Source organism: Symphalangus syndactylus, chromosome 4, assembly GCF_028878055.3.
Source record: "Symphalangus syndactylus isolate Jambi chromosome 4, NHGRI_mSymSyn1-v2.1_pri, whole genome shotgun sequence".
Taxonomy (NCBI): Eukaryota; Metazoa; Chordata; class Mammalia; order Primates; family Hylobatidae; genus Symphalangus; species Symphalangus syndactylus.
This window is the reverse complement of record NC_072426.2, coordinates 72560813-72578074: the sequence shown is the minus strand read 5'-3', so window position 1 is coordinate 72578074 and position 17262 is coordinate 72560813. Positions and strand designations below refer to the sequence as shown.

The 17262-nt window shown below is 35.0% G+C and overlaps 1 protein-coding gene across 20 annotated transcripts in view; it reads right to left on the bottom strand.

Moving 5' to 3' along the window:
• ZEB1 (zinc finger E-box binding homeobox 1) overlaps positions 1–17262 on the bottom strand; it is a 197767-nt gene that overhangs the window by 60273 nt on the left and 120232 nt on the right. For 18 of the 20 annotated variants that reach the window (XM_055275056.2, XM_055275057.2, XM_063637331.1 and 15 more), the window contains one exon: positions 2238–2438. The exons of the other annotated variants lie outside the window; for them this stretch is intronic. In XM_055275056.2, the coding sequence (XP_055131031.1) occupies positions 2238–2438 (201 nt within the window). The remainder of the gene's footprint in view (positions 1–2237; positions 2439–17262) is intronic. 20 annotated transcript variants of the gene reach the window in all.

Below are 17262 nucleotides of genomic sequence, written 5' to 3'. Positions count from 1 at the left end.
CTAAACTATCTTTGGTGGTCTTGGGCTTTGTTTCCTCTCAGAAGCCTGAAAATCACCTTACATTTCCCTGGCTAGGCAAATGTATTCAGGACCAAAGTGTCTTCTATGATCTGCTCTGATTACTTCTATGGGTTCCTTTTTTCACTTAGATTTTGACAAGGTGATGTCTTACTTAGCTCTTTAGAAGTGCTAAGAAGTTTTTTGTTTTTGTTTTTAATCTAGCACCATTAGTTGTTTTCAGTAAAAAGGGTTAGTTCAAATAATCGAACCCAACATATTCTCAGAAGCAGAACCTGTTCACTGATTTTTTCACCTTTCTTTCTCCCTTCATCTACCTTATTCTTCTTATTGCCCCCTTTTTTCCCCAGACAGATCATTTCCTTCTTGATTACCTATTAAGACTCTGGATCAACTACATAATTCAGGCCACAGATAAGAAATACATAAGAAACCCTTGCTCCAAAAATGTTTGAGCTTAGTATTAACATTAACAGGTTCATAGCTCTACCATTAACCAGCTGTCATAAGTGAGCAAGTCAACTTCTCTGAGTCTCAATTTCTAGAAACCTGGGACTATATCTAAGAACAGCCCTTTCCAATTCTTGTATATTCTATTTCCTTTCTGTCTTTCAATTATCTCCCTTCTATTCCCATCCCATGGGCAACTACTTTAACCCAAAAACCCTTAACACTGCCTATTATAGCTTCCTCATTGAAGACACTACCTCAGCCTCCCTCCCTCTAAAATTCTTTTTCCATATTACACCAGACTTATTTATATATTACATTAATGATGTTCCTCTCATAGTTTCCATGATAAGGTTCAAATTCCTTGACATAGTACACAAATCACTTCATATTCTTTCCCTTATTTACTTCTCTGATCTCATTTTCTGTGAACACTTTGCTCAAGCCTCTGTGGCTTCATGTAAGTTGCCTCTTTTACCTGAAACACCTTATATTCACTCTACTTTGTCTAATTAACCTCCATCGGTCCTTAAAAACTAAAGACCAACTCTGTTTCACTCAGAACTCTTCTAGGACTTCTCCTTCCCTCTCTAATTCGGATGCTCCTCCTTGATGCTGCCACATAATGTATACCTAAATAAAACTATAATGTATTTGTGACTTATTTATCTCTCTTCTCCATTAAGCCATATAAACATCATTCATGCAGAGAGTCTTATCCACAGTTGCAACCAATTTCTACAGAGGTTGCTGAATGGACAAATGAACAACACTATAAAATGAAAGGGCTGATTACATTATTTCAAAAGTCCCTTGTTAACCATTAGATTTGTCATATTGTAGAAATCTTAACTTCTGCCAATCTGTGCCTATTATCTGAGCTTTTATCTACACTTCCATATTTCATTATCCAGATAATATTCTGACCTGCATGCCTGACCCACTTTTCCAGATTTTAGTTTTGATATCTTGTCTAGACGACCTCTTTGAACTTGAACTCTTGCTGGGAAGCTTCTCCTTTGACTGCTCTTGGATTTGATTTATTGCATGCACTTGCTTACCTTTTCTGATGCCCTTGTTTCTGATCCCCAGCCTCTCTAATTAATACTATGCCACTTCCATATCCTATTTTTATATCATTGGTGCTTAACCTGGCAAGACAGGCTAAATAATTTAATTAGTTTACTAGGAAAAGTAGAAAGAAGAAATTTTAGAGCTAGAATAAAAGACTAAGTCCAATTTCTCCATTTGACAGATGAGGAAGAAGATTAAACTTTCAGTGTTTACTCACTGAAAGTGCAGCAAGTAGAGGGTCTCCTTACTTTCACCGCTCCTTCCACTCAGCCATACTTTGAGTAAAAGTAAAAATTTAAAGTGAAAAAAACCACCTTACTTAAAGGATTCTGATGTATGTATAGAGAGGTTTACAAGCACTAAAAATACCTTCATGATTTATATGTGTTTGGGATTTTTGCACATTGAATTATAATTTCACTGTATCTATATAATATTTATTGGTTTCTAAGTAGAGTATTCATCTGGGGTTACAATAAAAAATTAAAGGTAGGTTCAATTATATCAACAATATTTGGAAAACTTGATCCTGGTTAATAAGTTCTACTAAATGTCAATACCTTATATGCATTGTAAATGATTGATAACCAAATTTACTATTGATTTCAAACTTTTCATCCAATTTATCTTTTCAGTTAATAGATATTTTAAAAAGCGAATCATGAGAATATTACAAAAAAAAAAATCAGACTTACTGTCATCCTCCCAGCAGTTCTTAGCATTCCCTTCTCTTTCACTGCTCCTCCCTGGTAACACTGTCTGGTCTGTTGGCAGGTCATCCTCTGGTACACCTTCACAATCAGCTGCATCTGTAACACTTTCTTCTTCCACAATATGGAGTTTGTCTTCATCATCTGAATCTGAGTTTGTTTCTACCACAGTATTATAATTTGTAACTGTAATACAAACAAGAAATAATCAAAACCAACTAGTAAAAAAAATCAGTTTTTACATCTCAGAAAAATAAAAGTAAAAAAGATGCTCAAAACAGATTGTAATTCGATAATGTTTTCTTTTAAATAATATGTAAACAACTAATTTATCTGACAACACACATATGTAACACTAGATATTACATGACCAAAATGACAAATAGTAGTTACCCTTATTGAACACTATATACAGACCTGCTTTATAAATACTAACCCATTAAATTCTTACAGCAATCTTATAACAGCCTTATGAAATAAGAGTTCTACCACTTACTACTTATATCCTTGTTTTACACATAAGAAAATCAAGGCAGAGAGAGAGTAACTCGTCTAAGATCACAGCTAGGAAGTGGCAGAGCCAGGATTTTAACACTAACGGTCTGATTCCATATTTTGTGCTCTTAAACTCTATATTAAACTTCCCCTCCAATGATAATGAGCCTACAGCATACGATATTGCTTATGTACAATTAGGGCTTTGAATCCTTAAAGGATTGCAACTTAAGAAAAGAGGTCATCTTGCCTAACAAAATAGCATTACATCATCAAGTTTACCACAAGTATTTTTAAGTTGTCAATAGACCCATGCATTACATTATTAATCCCACACTGACTTTGGAAAGAATCAACCAATTTAGTCAATTTCTATGTAATTAAGTTTGTCATTCTGAATAACCGACATTTGGAAGTTTTCAAATGAGCACCTTTTTCTATAATTTTAATGAATTTCAATAAAATATAACATCAGCATTTTATTATTTTGAGTGAGTTCTATAGTTCATAGAACCAGGAGTATAAGCTGAGACTAAAATTCTATAAAATAAATAATCTAGTATAATCAATGTTTTCCTTTAGAGTCCTTGTAATAATCACTCTAACAGGATGAATATTTAGTACTTCATTGGGTATGGTCACTAGAATATCTCTTTTCAACTACTTTCAGGGTGATTCTTATTTGCTAAGAAAAGATTCGGAAGAAGGCAGAAAAAGAAGCTTCACTTTATTTAGATAACTAGGCAGTAATTACTATCAGTTATTCTTTCCATTACTTCCTTAAATTTTCCAACAATTCTTGAAAAATAATCACCTAAATGCTTAAATAATATGTATACATATCCCTCTACACACACACACACACACACACACTCACTCCTGAGAACATGAAGGAAGAAATACAATTAAAAATATAGGTAGATATTTAAAGGTGAAAACAAATGACCAAAACTCCAAAGCTGCTTTTATAGACTTTAGGAAGACTCCTTGTCCAAAAGAGTACCAGAGGTCACCACTGTGCTCACATATTAGGAGTTCTTCAATATCTTGTGTCAGAAGAAAAATGTCAAGTTTCGTCATGTCAGTAATATTTTAGTGTGAATATGCTTTTCCAGATCTTTTCCCAAGAGTAAATGGTTTTCTCTTATTTTATTATAAAAGTAATGCATGTAAAATCAGTCAATGCAAAACATGTAAAGACAGCCCTATTTTTCCTTCCTCAATCCACTCCATAAAGGTGAAAATAATGGCAAATTTTATTAATTATTTCAATGCACTAAGTAGGCATGATGTAACTCATTTTATATACCTTTTCTTAGTTGTAACACAAACCTCATCTTCTATTTAATATAAATCCAGCATCACCTATATACAAATGTGTATATATATAATTCAAAATACACATGATCACATCATACTGCTTTGCCACTTTTATTTTGCCACTTTATAACATGTTTTGGAAGCCTTTCTATGTCAGTACAGACAGTCCCTGACTAACTATGGCTTGATTTACAATGTTTTGACTTTATGATGGTGCAACACCATTCTGTTTTTCACCCTCGGTACAGTATTCAATAAATGACAAGAGATATTCAACATCATATTAAAACATAGGCTTCATGTTATGATTTGCCCAACTGTAAGCTATAAGTGTTCCAGGCATATTTAAGGCAGGCTAAGCTCAGCTATTATGTTTGATAGGTTAAGTATATTAAATGCATTTTCAATTTCACAGTATTTTCAACTTATGATGAATTTATCGGGACATAACACCATCATAATTCATAAGTTGAGCGGCATCTGTATACATAAAGCTTTCTTATCTCCCTCCGGATAGCTACACAGCATTCTATTGTACAGATATACTTCAACCTATGATCCATTGATAATTTTTTTGCCTGTGTTAAGCACCAGCCAACAATGCCATAATTTTTCTTGTAAATATGTATAATTTTGGCCATTCCTTAAATATACTTATCAGATGAGTAGGGGTGAACTCTTGAGTAAAAGGGAAGACTTATGAAGTAGATACTGTTAAACTGCCTTTCAGAATGGTTTTATGTTTCCATAAATATTATCTGAGAAGGTCTATTCAGTATATCAATATAATAAAGAAAAAAGTCACTTTAATATAGTAATGAGAAAATATGTGTCAAGATGGAAAAACAGCCACACTATGAGCAGCCACACTATAAGCAGAGTGAAGTCCGTGTGTGGGTAAGGGGAATGACTTTAAAAGGCTGTTTCACAGCTGACTATAAGCTTAAGTTTCCTGACTATTAAGAGTTTCCTGATGGGCCCTTAACTCATAGCAAGAGGCAAATACACACACACACACACACACACACGCACACACTTGGAGTGGAGATGCTTACTGGCAAATGATGCACAATGCTATTAACTTTCATTTTTACTTTCAGTACTTATTAGCAACCTACTTGTTAAAGTCATTTTAAGTTGGCATTTATATATGACAAGCTAAAATTAGAACATGGTAAGTATTTGCTGAGGATTAATCAATTCTATGCTCCACTAAGATCTGGCTATCATGTAAGGTCTGGCTCACTGCGAGGCTCTCAAATATGCTTGACCAGTGAAACTGCATGCCTAGATAGCTGACATTCCTGCTGTTTCGCGAAGGGAGGCTTCCGGACATCTCTGGTATCTTGAGTTGGCCATGGTTTTATGCTGGTGCCATTCTTACCTTTTAATGATGCAATATTGCAGCTTGGCATTATATTATCAATTTTGTTAGCCATAGGTTCTCTGGTTGACCTTGGATTGCACATTTAACACATTTATATCTAGAGTATTTGGGGCTTGAAAACTTCCCCCAAATTAGGCTTTAAGACATATATGCATTCTGGTTCAAATGCTTGCTTGCATGGTTCGTATTTTTTTACTGAGTTCTTTTTAACCAGAGATACTGGGTGTTCTATTCTGCCCGAGTCAACCATAGCTCAAAGCACTCTTAAAGACTGCCTATTACTTTCTGGGACTCTAGCAAAACTCCTTCCTGTCCCCTGTATAAGCTGCCATTGTAAGACAGAAGATTGTCATAAACCCAAAACACAGAGATTGCATATATTTTATAACTATCTTGTGAATTTTCCCAGAGCATGTTAGATATGTGTCATAAAATGGGAAAAATCTAAAAAATCAATGTATTTTATCTGCTGAGATGGAAAAAAAGACCAATAACTATTTTCCAAGATTTTTACTGTCTTTTGCTTCTGTCACTTAGCTGAGAGAAAAAAAAAACAGTGAAAACTGCTGATATTAATGACTGAAACTTAAATTAATAGTCAAGCTTACTTGTATTTCTGAATCTATCATTTTGTTTGTGGATCTACACAGCTTATTTAAAAAACGGCCTACCACCAAAAGCATACAGAGTAATGCAGGCCCTTGATAAATTCTAGTAGTCAATGAGGGCTTCAGTTATCTAAATGTTCTGTCCAATGATCTCTATACCCCTGAACTGTTTAACCTGTGGCTGAAAATATAGTATAGTTTATCTGAAGATAACAATCATAGGTGATCATCACATCTTGATTCTGATTTTAATTAAAATATCAAGAAAGCAAGGGTAAAAAATACAGTAAACAGTTTTAAAAATCTTTAAACATGACTTAAGATAGATAATATGAATTTAAACTTCAATAGAAGATGGTAGTAACACTTTCAATGCATTCTTATTGTCATCAGAATGTAGTTAAAGACATGTTGACTTCTTGATGGTGGTAGTTGTTGGTATTATTTGCTAATATTTAATGCCAGACACAACAGTACCCACTGCATACAGTGGTTGTGAAGATATAATGATTTTTAAATGTACTGTGCTTAGATCAGTGTCTGGTACACAGTAAGGACTAGAGAAGTGTTTTCTGCTACTACTATTAGCTTGGTAAATCTTTACAGCAGCTCCTAAGAAGTAGGTATTATTATATATCCCTCTGACAGACAAAAAAAAAAAATAGCATACCTAAGTAGCCTGTCTGAGGTTATGTAGCTACTAAGTAGAAGAGTGAAAGCCAGGTTGTCTAGATTCCACAGCCTACATACTTCATTATGTGCAAAGGCTCCTGACTGAAAATCGTTGCACTGATGAAAAATATTCTTAAACTTTTGTGTGTATACTTATTTTGGGGTACTGAAATTCCATACTTAACAATTTACCACTGCAGATATTTTCAAATGACTAAACAATTTTAACCATTAGAATCTCATAATATGTGAACAGTATATTGCAGCATAATATCATCCTTACAGTCAATAAATCTTTTTATTATTATACTTTAAGTTCTGGGGTACATCGCAGAACATGCAGGTTACATAGGTATACACATGCCATGGTGATATGCTGCTCCATCAACCCGTCACCTACATTAGGTATTTCTTCTAATGCTGTTCTCCCCTAGACCCCCACCCTGCCAAAAGGCCCTGGTGTGTGATACTGTCCTTCCTATGTCCATGTGTTCTTATTATTCAACTCCCACCTATGAGTGAGAACAAGCGGTGTTTGGTTTTCTGTTCTTGTGATAGTTTGCTCAGAATGATGGTTTCCAGCTTCATCCATGTCCCTGCAAAGGAGAGGAACTCATCCTTTTTTAGGGCTGCATAGTATTTCATGGTGTATATGTGTCACATTTTCTTTATCCAGTCTATTACTGATGGACATCTGGGTTGGTTCCAAGTCTTTGCTATTGTAAATAGTGCTGCAATAAACGTACATGTGCATGTGTCTTTATAACAGCATGATTTATAATCCTTTGGGTATATACCCAGTAATGGGATGGCTGGGTCAAATGGTATTTCTAGTTCTAGATCCTTGAGGAATCGCCACACTGTCTTCCACAATGGTTGAACTAATTTACACTCCCACCAACAGTGTAAAAGTGTTCCTATTTCTCCACATCCTCTCCAGCACCTGTTGTTTCCTGACTTTTTAATGACTACCATTCTAACTGGTGTGAGATGGTATCTCATTGTGGTTTTGATTTGCATTTCTCTAATGACCAGTGATGATGAGCATTTTTTCATATGCCTGTTGGCTGCATAGATGTCTTCTTTTGAGAAGTGTCTGTTCATATCCTTTGCCCACTTTTTGATGGGGTTGTTTTTTTCTTGTAAATTTGTTTAAGTTCTTTGTAGATTCTGGATATTAGCCCTTTGTCAATGGATAGATTGCAAAAATTTTCTCCCATTCTGTAGGTTGCCTATTCACTCTGATGATAGTTTCTTCTGCTGTGCAGAAGCTCTTTAGTTTAATTAGATCCCATTTGTCAATTTTGGCTTTTGTTGCCATTGCTTTTGGTGTTTTAGATGTGAAGTCTTTGCCCACGCCTACGATCTGAATGGTATTGCCTAGGTTTTCTTCTATGGTTTTCATGGTTTTAGGTCTTACGTTTCAGTCTTTGATCCATCTTGAGTTGATTTTTGTATAAAGGGTAAGGAAGGGGTCCAGTTTCAGTTTTCTGCATACGGCTAGCCAGTTTTCCCAACAACATTTATTAAACAGGGAATCTTTTCCCCATTTCTTGTTTGTGTGAGGTTTGTCAAAGATCAGATGGTTGTAGATGTGTGGTGTCACTTCTGAGGACTCTGTTCTGTTCCATTGGTCTATATATCTATTTTGATACCAGTACCATGCTGTTTTGGTTACCGTAGCCAGGTAGTATTTGAAGTCAGGTAGTGCGATGCCTCCAGCTTTGTTCTTCTTGCCCAGGATTGTCTTGGCTATGCGGGCTCTTTTTGGTTCCATATGATGTTTAAAGTAGTTTTTTCCAATTCTGTGAAGAAAGTCAGTGGTAGCTTGATGGGGATAGCATAGAATCTATAAATTACTTTGGGCAGTACGGCCATTTTCACGATATTGATTCTTCTTATCCATGAGCATGGAATGTTTTTCCATTTGTTGTGTCCTCTCTTATTTCCTTGAGAAGTGGTTTGTAGTTCTCCTTGAAGAGGTCCTTCACATCCCTTGTAAGTTGTATTCCTAGGTACTTTATTCTCTTAATAGTAATTGTGAATGGGAGTTCACTCATGATTTGGCTCTCTGTCTGTTATTGGTGTATAGGAATGCTTGTGATTTTTGCACATTGATTTTGTATCCTGAGACTTTGCTGAAGTTGTTTAATACCTTAAGGAGATTTTGGGCTGAGACAATGGGGTTTTCTAAATATACAATCATGTTATCTGCAAACAGAGACAATTTGACTTCCTCTCTTATTTGAATACCCTTTATTTCTTTCTCCTGCCTGATTGCCCTGGCCAGAACTTCCAATACTATGTCAAATAGGAGTGGTGAGAGAGGGCATCCTTGTCTTGTGCTAGTTTTCAAAGGGAATGCTTGCAGTTTTTGCCCATTCAGTAAGATATTGGCTGTGGGTTTGTCATAAATAGCTTTTATTATTTTGAGGTATGTTCCATCAATACCTAGAGCTTGTGGAGAGTTTTTAGCATGAAGGGGTGTTGAATTTTATCAAAGGCTTTTTCTGCATCTATTGAGATAATAATGTGGTTTTTGTGATTGGTTCTGTTTATACAATGGATTACGTTTATTGATTTGCGTATGTTGAACTAGCCTTGCATCCCAGGTATGAAGCTGATTTGATCGTGGTGGATAAGCTTTTTGATGTCCTGCTGGATTTGGTTTGCCAGTATTTTATTGAGGATTTTCACATCGATGTTCATCAGGGATATTGGCCTGAAATTTTCTTTTTTTGTTGTGTCTCTGCCAGGTTTTGGTATCAGGATGGTGCTGGCCTCATAAAATGAGTTAGGGAGGATTCCCTCTTTTTCTATTGTTTGGAATAGTTTCAGAAGGAATGATACTAGCTCCTCTTTGTACCTCTGGTAGAATTCGGCTGTGAATCCGTCTGGTCCTGGACATTTTTTTTTATTGGGAGCCTATTAATTACTGCTTCAATTTCAGAACTTGTTATTGGTCTATTCAGGGATTCGACTTCTTCTGAGTTTAGACTTGGGAGGGTGTATGTGTCCAGGAATTTATCCATTTCTTCTAGATTTTCTAGTTTATTTGCGAGGTCAAGAAATCTTTACAAGAACTTTCACATATTATTTTTAAGCACATGATTGCATGCAGCACTGTATCAACTATAGTAATTAAAGTCTCATGTAAATATCTGTTTCTTAAGTAATGTACAATCATAAAAAAGCATTAGATAACTTGTATGAGTATGGTTCCAAAACAAACCAATACATTCTCAATTTTTTATTCATTGGTATGAAAGCAAGATCACCTAAATGCTTCATAAAGAATCTCACTATCATCATTTACTCTGACTTGGAATAGCAGGATAAGCCCACGTAGAGGAAGAAACTTAGGGAAGTGGGGAAGGAGGATGGAAAAGATTAACTTTGAGGTCTTCACTTCTTATCCGATGATAACTGTGGCATGTATTGATTAAAGCCACAGGCGAAGGCCACATTTTTACCTATTTTTGGTTGTGCAAAGGCTTTTCTTTCCAGTGGACACTCTTATTATGTTATGCCTTTAATATGTGCTTAACTATATCCCATTCATTGCCACCAAGCCCCTAAGCACGCACTCATTCACATGTTAGAAAAGAAAGAGAAAATCTTTCTTAGAAAAGAAGACTAATCCTTAAAAACTAACAGACTACTTTTAGCAAGCTGGTTCCACATATATCAGATTAGCATATTGTCATAATTTAAGAAAGACCTAGAAAAATACATACACTTTGAGTTGTGTTCTACAGAGCCAACAGACTGTACTCATATTAAGTATTAGAATATTTTACACGTTAGCACAATGCTGAGAACACCACAGATTTAGGCATGAATGCTGAGCGATGCAAAGATACGGTGGAGACACTGACCAAGTGTTTCCATCCATTATTCTTTAACATCGATTGGGACTACAATAACATCACACACACACACACACACACACACACACACACACACATTTTATCCTGAATACAGTCACTGGCATACTGCCTTCTACATAGTAGGTATAGAATTATTTGCTGAATTGAATATGGGACCACACTTTTTTCTTTTCTCAGTGAAGAAACAAGTCAATATACTTAAGTGTTAGCAATAATTCAGGAAAATAAAAACAAAACTGCAGTCATAACCAGACCAGGCAAACAGGCACACAAAATGGAAAGGAGAGGTCATGTGATAATTCATAGGATCAGAGAAAACTTCTGCATATAATATTACTCCAGGAAAGAGCAGCTTAAGTTGTCTATAAATACTAAGCATGTACTGTAAATTTTAGTTAATCTGGCTTTTGACTGAACTGATAATGTCAGCTTACTGTCTCTATATATTTTACTGTATAATGAAGGATATAATGTAATATACAAATGCAAATTTATATAATAATGTACAATATGTATATTATCTAATTTTAAGTACTCAAAAAACAGGTATTGTAATGGTTTTAGAGTACCCCAAATACCATGAACATGTTAGATTTTAGTAATTCTAATGATTCAGTAAATTTTGGGTGAAATTTTTAAATCCTTCTCTAGGTAAAATCTTCATAAACTCTTTTTATATTTTCAAAATATCTTTTAAAACATAACTCCAATAAAAGTCAATTATTCTAAATTTTACCCCTGCAAAAGGGTTGGTGGTTTTTAATATCTTCAGATACACGCTATTAATTGAATGAAAACTGATAGGCAAAGGCAGGGAAAGGGTTGCCATTGCTCACAGAATCCTAGTTCTTATTTTCTCCTGTCTCTCATTACAGGAAAGTTACTAAGGATTTGTAGGATTTCTTTGTTACTCTCTCGGTTCTTGTTCTGGCCTTTCTCTCTTCCTCCACAGATCCTGTATCTATCTGCCCCCAGCAACAGCCATCCTCCCAAATTACCTTCCCCTTTTCTTGCCTTATCTAAACTCCTATCCACTCAATAAGCTAATTTCAGCCAGTGTTCGTACAACTCACAGATAGATGAAACAGTGAAAAAGCAAAGTCCTCAGGAGATTAAATTAAATTCAGTCCCCAAAAAGATGATTCCTTTTTGTGTTGAGGAAAGTATTTGGATTAAAATAATTCACACTAAATTACCTATAACTAATATTTCCTTCATAAGTAAAGTCCGCATTTATGAAAGGATGCTTTTTAATTCATAGAAACTGTTACTTATGGAAGATAGGTAGTATGACAAAATCTAAGAAAAGTGTGAAGACAAAATCAAAAATACAAATGCGGAAAGTACTTAGTCAAAAAATAGAGAAGCCATGTAATTGATATATCATTCCAAAAGCCCAAACTTTAGAGAGTCAAGAAAACAGATAAATCACCAGCCTACTTAATCCTAAAGAAAAAAATTAAGCGGCAGGAATGTTCAATATTAAAATGCAAATGGAGTTAACTGCAACTATAAAGAAATTTAGGAAACTTACTTTTTAAATATTTTGTCCAAACCTAAGCAAATAAATTTGAAAACCTAGATGAAAACCCTTTCTAGGAAAATGTAAATAATTATCACTATATTACAGAACTTGGAAAATTATTTAAGAGACATAGACAGACACATAATAGAATAAATTTAGGAAGATACTAGTTAACCACCCAAAACTGCCAGGTGTTTTCGCAGGTAAATTTCTTCAGATCTTTAAAGGACTGATAATTTTGCAACTTTTTAGAGAGAGAGGAAAATGAAAAGTCTAAATTCTAGAAAGTCAACATAATAATAATTAAAATCTGAGAAAGGATACACATGCATGTGCACACACGCACAGGCACATGCGCACACACACACACACACACACGCTCAGTCCTAAATAAAATATGCAATGGTCCTAAATAAAATATTAAATTAAAAGAATGAAACAAACATTACTTAACATTAGAAAATATATGAGCTTTTACTATATTAACATAAAGGACAAACGACATCTATAGATACAGAAAGGCATTTGAAAAAAATTCACCATTCCCTTGCTGATACTTTTGCATGAAAAGAAAACTGAAGTTAGTATCATAATAAATGATTATGAATGAGAGGATTTGTAAGATAAAGATGCTTAGTTTCATCATTAGTTAACAATGTTTCAAAAGAATAAACCAATTTTTAAAAAGAATGAAAGAGAAAGTATAAATATTAGAAAGGAGAAGCAAAATTATTCGCAGAGTAACATTTATAGAAAATTCAGGAAAAATCAAGTAAAAAACTACTAGCAGTAAGAACATCTGGCAAATGGTTAATCACAAATTTAAAAGAAAAAAATCAATATCTTTCCAACAGAAAGAAATCAACAGCTTTCCAATATATCAACAATAACCAGCTAAAAACAAGAAAGAGGAAAAAATTCTATTACTAGCAACACAAATGAAACACATGAAGGAAAAAGCTTAAAATAAAACATGGAGGACCTACATGAAGAAAACTAGCATTCTATGTAAAAGTCATCAAATATTTGAATAAATGGAAAGCTATATCTTGGTTTTGAATAGAATGATTTTGTATCATAAATATGTCAATTCTACCTAAAATTTTCTATAAATTCAATGCAGTTTTGATCCAAATGCTACACACGGTATCTTGGATTCTAAATCTAAATGACTTAGATCAATACGTCTATAGTTTATATAGAGAAGTAGGAGCATGGTCTCTGGAACCTAACTGCCTGGCTCAAATCACAGCTTCACTGCTTACTAGCCTTGTCACCTTGGGCACGTTATATATTCTTCTAATGTCTCGGTTTCCTCATTGCCAAGATTGAAATAATAATAGTATATCCCTGACATGGTTGTCACAATGATGAAAATAGGTATATATGCAAAACACCTAGTAATACTGCACATATATTCTTGATACGTACTGTTGGTATTATTATCTGAGAAAATAAACACATTAAAACATTCAGGAAAATTCAGAAAAATAATAGTAATGGTGGTGGTAGGAGAACATGAACTAGATATACTAGAGAGTAAACTTTATCTTGAAGCTACAGAAATGGAAATAGATTTGTACTATTACAGGGATGGGCAATCAATGGACTTGAACATAATACAAAATAGACCCTAAACAAATAGGAGTCTTGCAAATTAGTGGGGGGAAAGATGCATTATTTAATAAAAATCATTTGGAAAAAAATTAGATCCCCACCCCATGACTTTCACCAAAATGAAACCCATACAAATCAAAGACTTTAACTTAGAAAAAAAAACTGAAACCATAGAACTATTAGAAGAAAATATAGGCAAATCCTTTTACAAACCTAGAATAAGAAGGCCGTTATAAGCATGACATGAAACCCATAACTATACACAGAAAAAAATCAAGTCAAAAGACAAACGACAAATTGTGAAAAATATGTGCAACACATATGACTAAAGGCGGACATCTTTATTATACAGAGAATTCTTAAACACTCATAAGATGAACCACCCAGTAAGAATATGCACAAGCAATTCACACACACAAAAATGAATGCCCAATAAACATGTAAAAAGATGCTCAACCTCAGTAACGAAGAAATATCCATTTTAATCCTATATTTTTATAATCACTTCTCACATAAACTCTCAACTTTCTTGCTCTCTCTGGCTTCAAAATCTCTATTCTGGCTAACTTCTGACCTTGATTAAACTCCAGCACTCCTAATTCAATATCTCAGTCCCTCTATACTTCAAAGCTTTTTGGAAAAGTTGCCTACATGTGTCTCTGATTTGTTTCTTCCTATTTTATCTTAAATTACTCCAATGACAACACTCCACCAACACTGTTCTTGTCATGACTGTGAGCACTGCTAAATGCAATGACAATTATCAGTCCTCATTTGACTTGATCTTTTAGCAGCATTCGACATAATTCATTACTCTCTCCTTTTCAAAACAATCTCTTCTCTTGACTCTATCAGTTTTCCTCTTAACTCACCAACTGCTTCTTTTTCATTTCTTTCCTCCACTTCCTCAATCTGTCTCATGGCTCTAAGTACCATTTGTTGACTCCCAGTTTTATATCCCAGGTGACTTCTCCTATGAATCCCAGACTTACATAGCAAATTGTCTACTTGATATCTCCACTTGGATTTCTTTTTTTTTTTTATTATTATTATACTTTAAGTTCTAGGGTACATGTGCACAACGTGCAACTTTGTTACATATGTGTACATGTGCCATGTTGGTATGCTGCACCCATTAACCCATCATTTACATTAGGTATATCTCCTAACGCTATCCCTCCCCGCTTCCCCCACACCACGACAGGCCCCGGTATGTGATGTTCCCCACCCTGTGTCCAAGTGTTCTCATTGTTCAGTTCCCACCTAAGAGTGAGAACATGCGGTGTTTGTTTTTTTTGTCCTTGCGACAGTTTGCTGAGAATGATGGTTTCCAACTTCATCCATGTCCCTACAAAGGATGTGAACTCATCATTTTTTATGGCTGCATAGTATTCCATGGTGTATATGTGCCACATTTTCTTAATCCAGTCTATCATTGATGGACATTTGGGTTGGTTCCAAGTCTTTGCTATTGTGAATAGTGCCACAATAAACATACGTGTGCATGTGTCTTTATAGCAGCATGATTCATAATCCTTTGGGTATATACCCAGTAATGGGATGGCTGGGTCAAATGGTATTTCTAGTTCTAGATCCTTGAGGAATCACCACACTGTCTTCCACAATGGTTGAACTAGTTTACAGTCCCACCAACAGTGTAAAAGTGTTCCTATTTCTCCACATCCTCTCCAGCACCTGTTGTTTCCTGACTTTTTAAATGATTGCCATTCTAACTGGTGTGAGATGGTATCTCATTGTGGTTTTGATTTGCATTTCTCTGATGGCCAGTGATGATGAGCATTTTTTCACGTGTTTTTTGGCTTCATAAATGTCTTTTGAGAAGTGTCTGTTCATGTCTTTTGCCCACTTTTTGATGGGGTTGTTTTTTCCTTGTAAATTTGAGTTCTTTGTAAATTCTGGATATTAGCCCTTTGTCGGATGAGTAGATTGCAAAAATTTTTTCCCATTTTGTAGGTTGCCTGTTCACTCTGATGGTAGTTTCTTTTGCTGTGCAGAAGCTCTTTAGTTTAATTAGATCCCATTTGTCAATTTTGGCTTTTGTTGCCATTGCTTTTGGTGTTTTAGATATGAAGTCCTTGCCCATGCCTATGTCCTGAATGGTACTACGTTTTCTTCTAGGGTTTTTATGGTTTTAGGTCTAACATTTAGGTCTTTAATCCATCTTGAATTAATTTTTGTATAAGGTGGAAGGAAGGGATCCAGTTTCAGCTTTCTACATATGGCTAGACAGTTTTCCCGGCACCATTTATTAAATAGGGAATCCTTTCCCCATTTCTTGTTTTTCTCAGGTTTGTCAAAGATCAGATAGTTGTAGATGTGTGGCATTATTTCTGAGGGCTCTGTTCTGTTCCATCAATCTATGTCTCTGTTGTGGTACCAGTACCATGCTGTTTTGGTTACTGTAGCCTTGTAGTATAGTTTGAAGTCAGGTAGCATGATGCTTTCAGCTTTGTTCTTTTGGCTTAGGATTGTCTTGGCAATGTGGGCTCTTTTTTTGGTTCCATATGAACTTTAAATTCGTTTTTTCCAATTCTGTGAAGAAAGTCATTGGTAGCTTGATGGGGATGGCATTGAATCTATAAATTACCTTGGGCAGTATGGCCATTTTCACGATATTGATTCTTCCTATCCATGAGCATGGAATGTTCTTCCATTTGTTTGTATCCTCTTTTATTTTGCTGAGCAGTGGTTTGTAGTTCTCCTGTAAAAGGTCCTTCACATCCCGTGTAAGTTGGATTCCTAGGTATTTTATTCTCTTTGAAGCAACTGTGAATGGGAGTTCACTCATGATTTAGCTCTCTGTCTGTTATTGGTGTATAAGAATGCTTGTGATTTTGCACATAGATTTTGTATCCTGAGATTTTGCTGAAGTTGCTTATCAGCTTAAGGAGATTTTGTGCTGAGACAATGGGATTTTCTAAATATACAATCATGTTATCTGCAAACAGGGACAATTTGACTTCGTCTTTTCCTAATTGAATACACTTTATTTCTTTCTCCTGCCTGATTGCCCTGGCCAGAATTTCCAACAATATGTTGAATAGGAGTGGTGAGAAAGGGCATCCCGGTCTTGCGCCAGTTTTCAAAGGGAATGCTTCCAATTTTTGCCCATTCAGTATGATATTGGCTGTGGATTTGTCATAAATAGCTCTTATTATTTTGAGATACATCCCATCAATACCTAATTTATTGAGAGTTTTTAGCATGAAGGGCTGTTGAATTTTGTCAAAGGCCTTTTCTGCATCTATTGAGATAATCACGTGGCTTTTGTCTTTGGTGATATCACCACTTGGATTTCTAATGGGAAATTTTTTACCATAGCTAAATCCAATTCCTGGTCTCTCAGTCTTCTCTATTTCAGTAAACGGCAATTCCATTCCTCCAGTTGTTCAGGCCAAAAGTCTCAGTGATAGTTTTGACTCCTCTTTTTCTCTCATATCCCATGCATCTAATCTGGAAGGAAATACCTATAAAA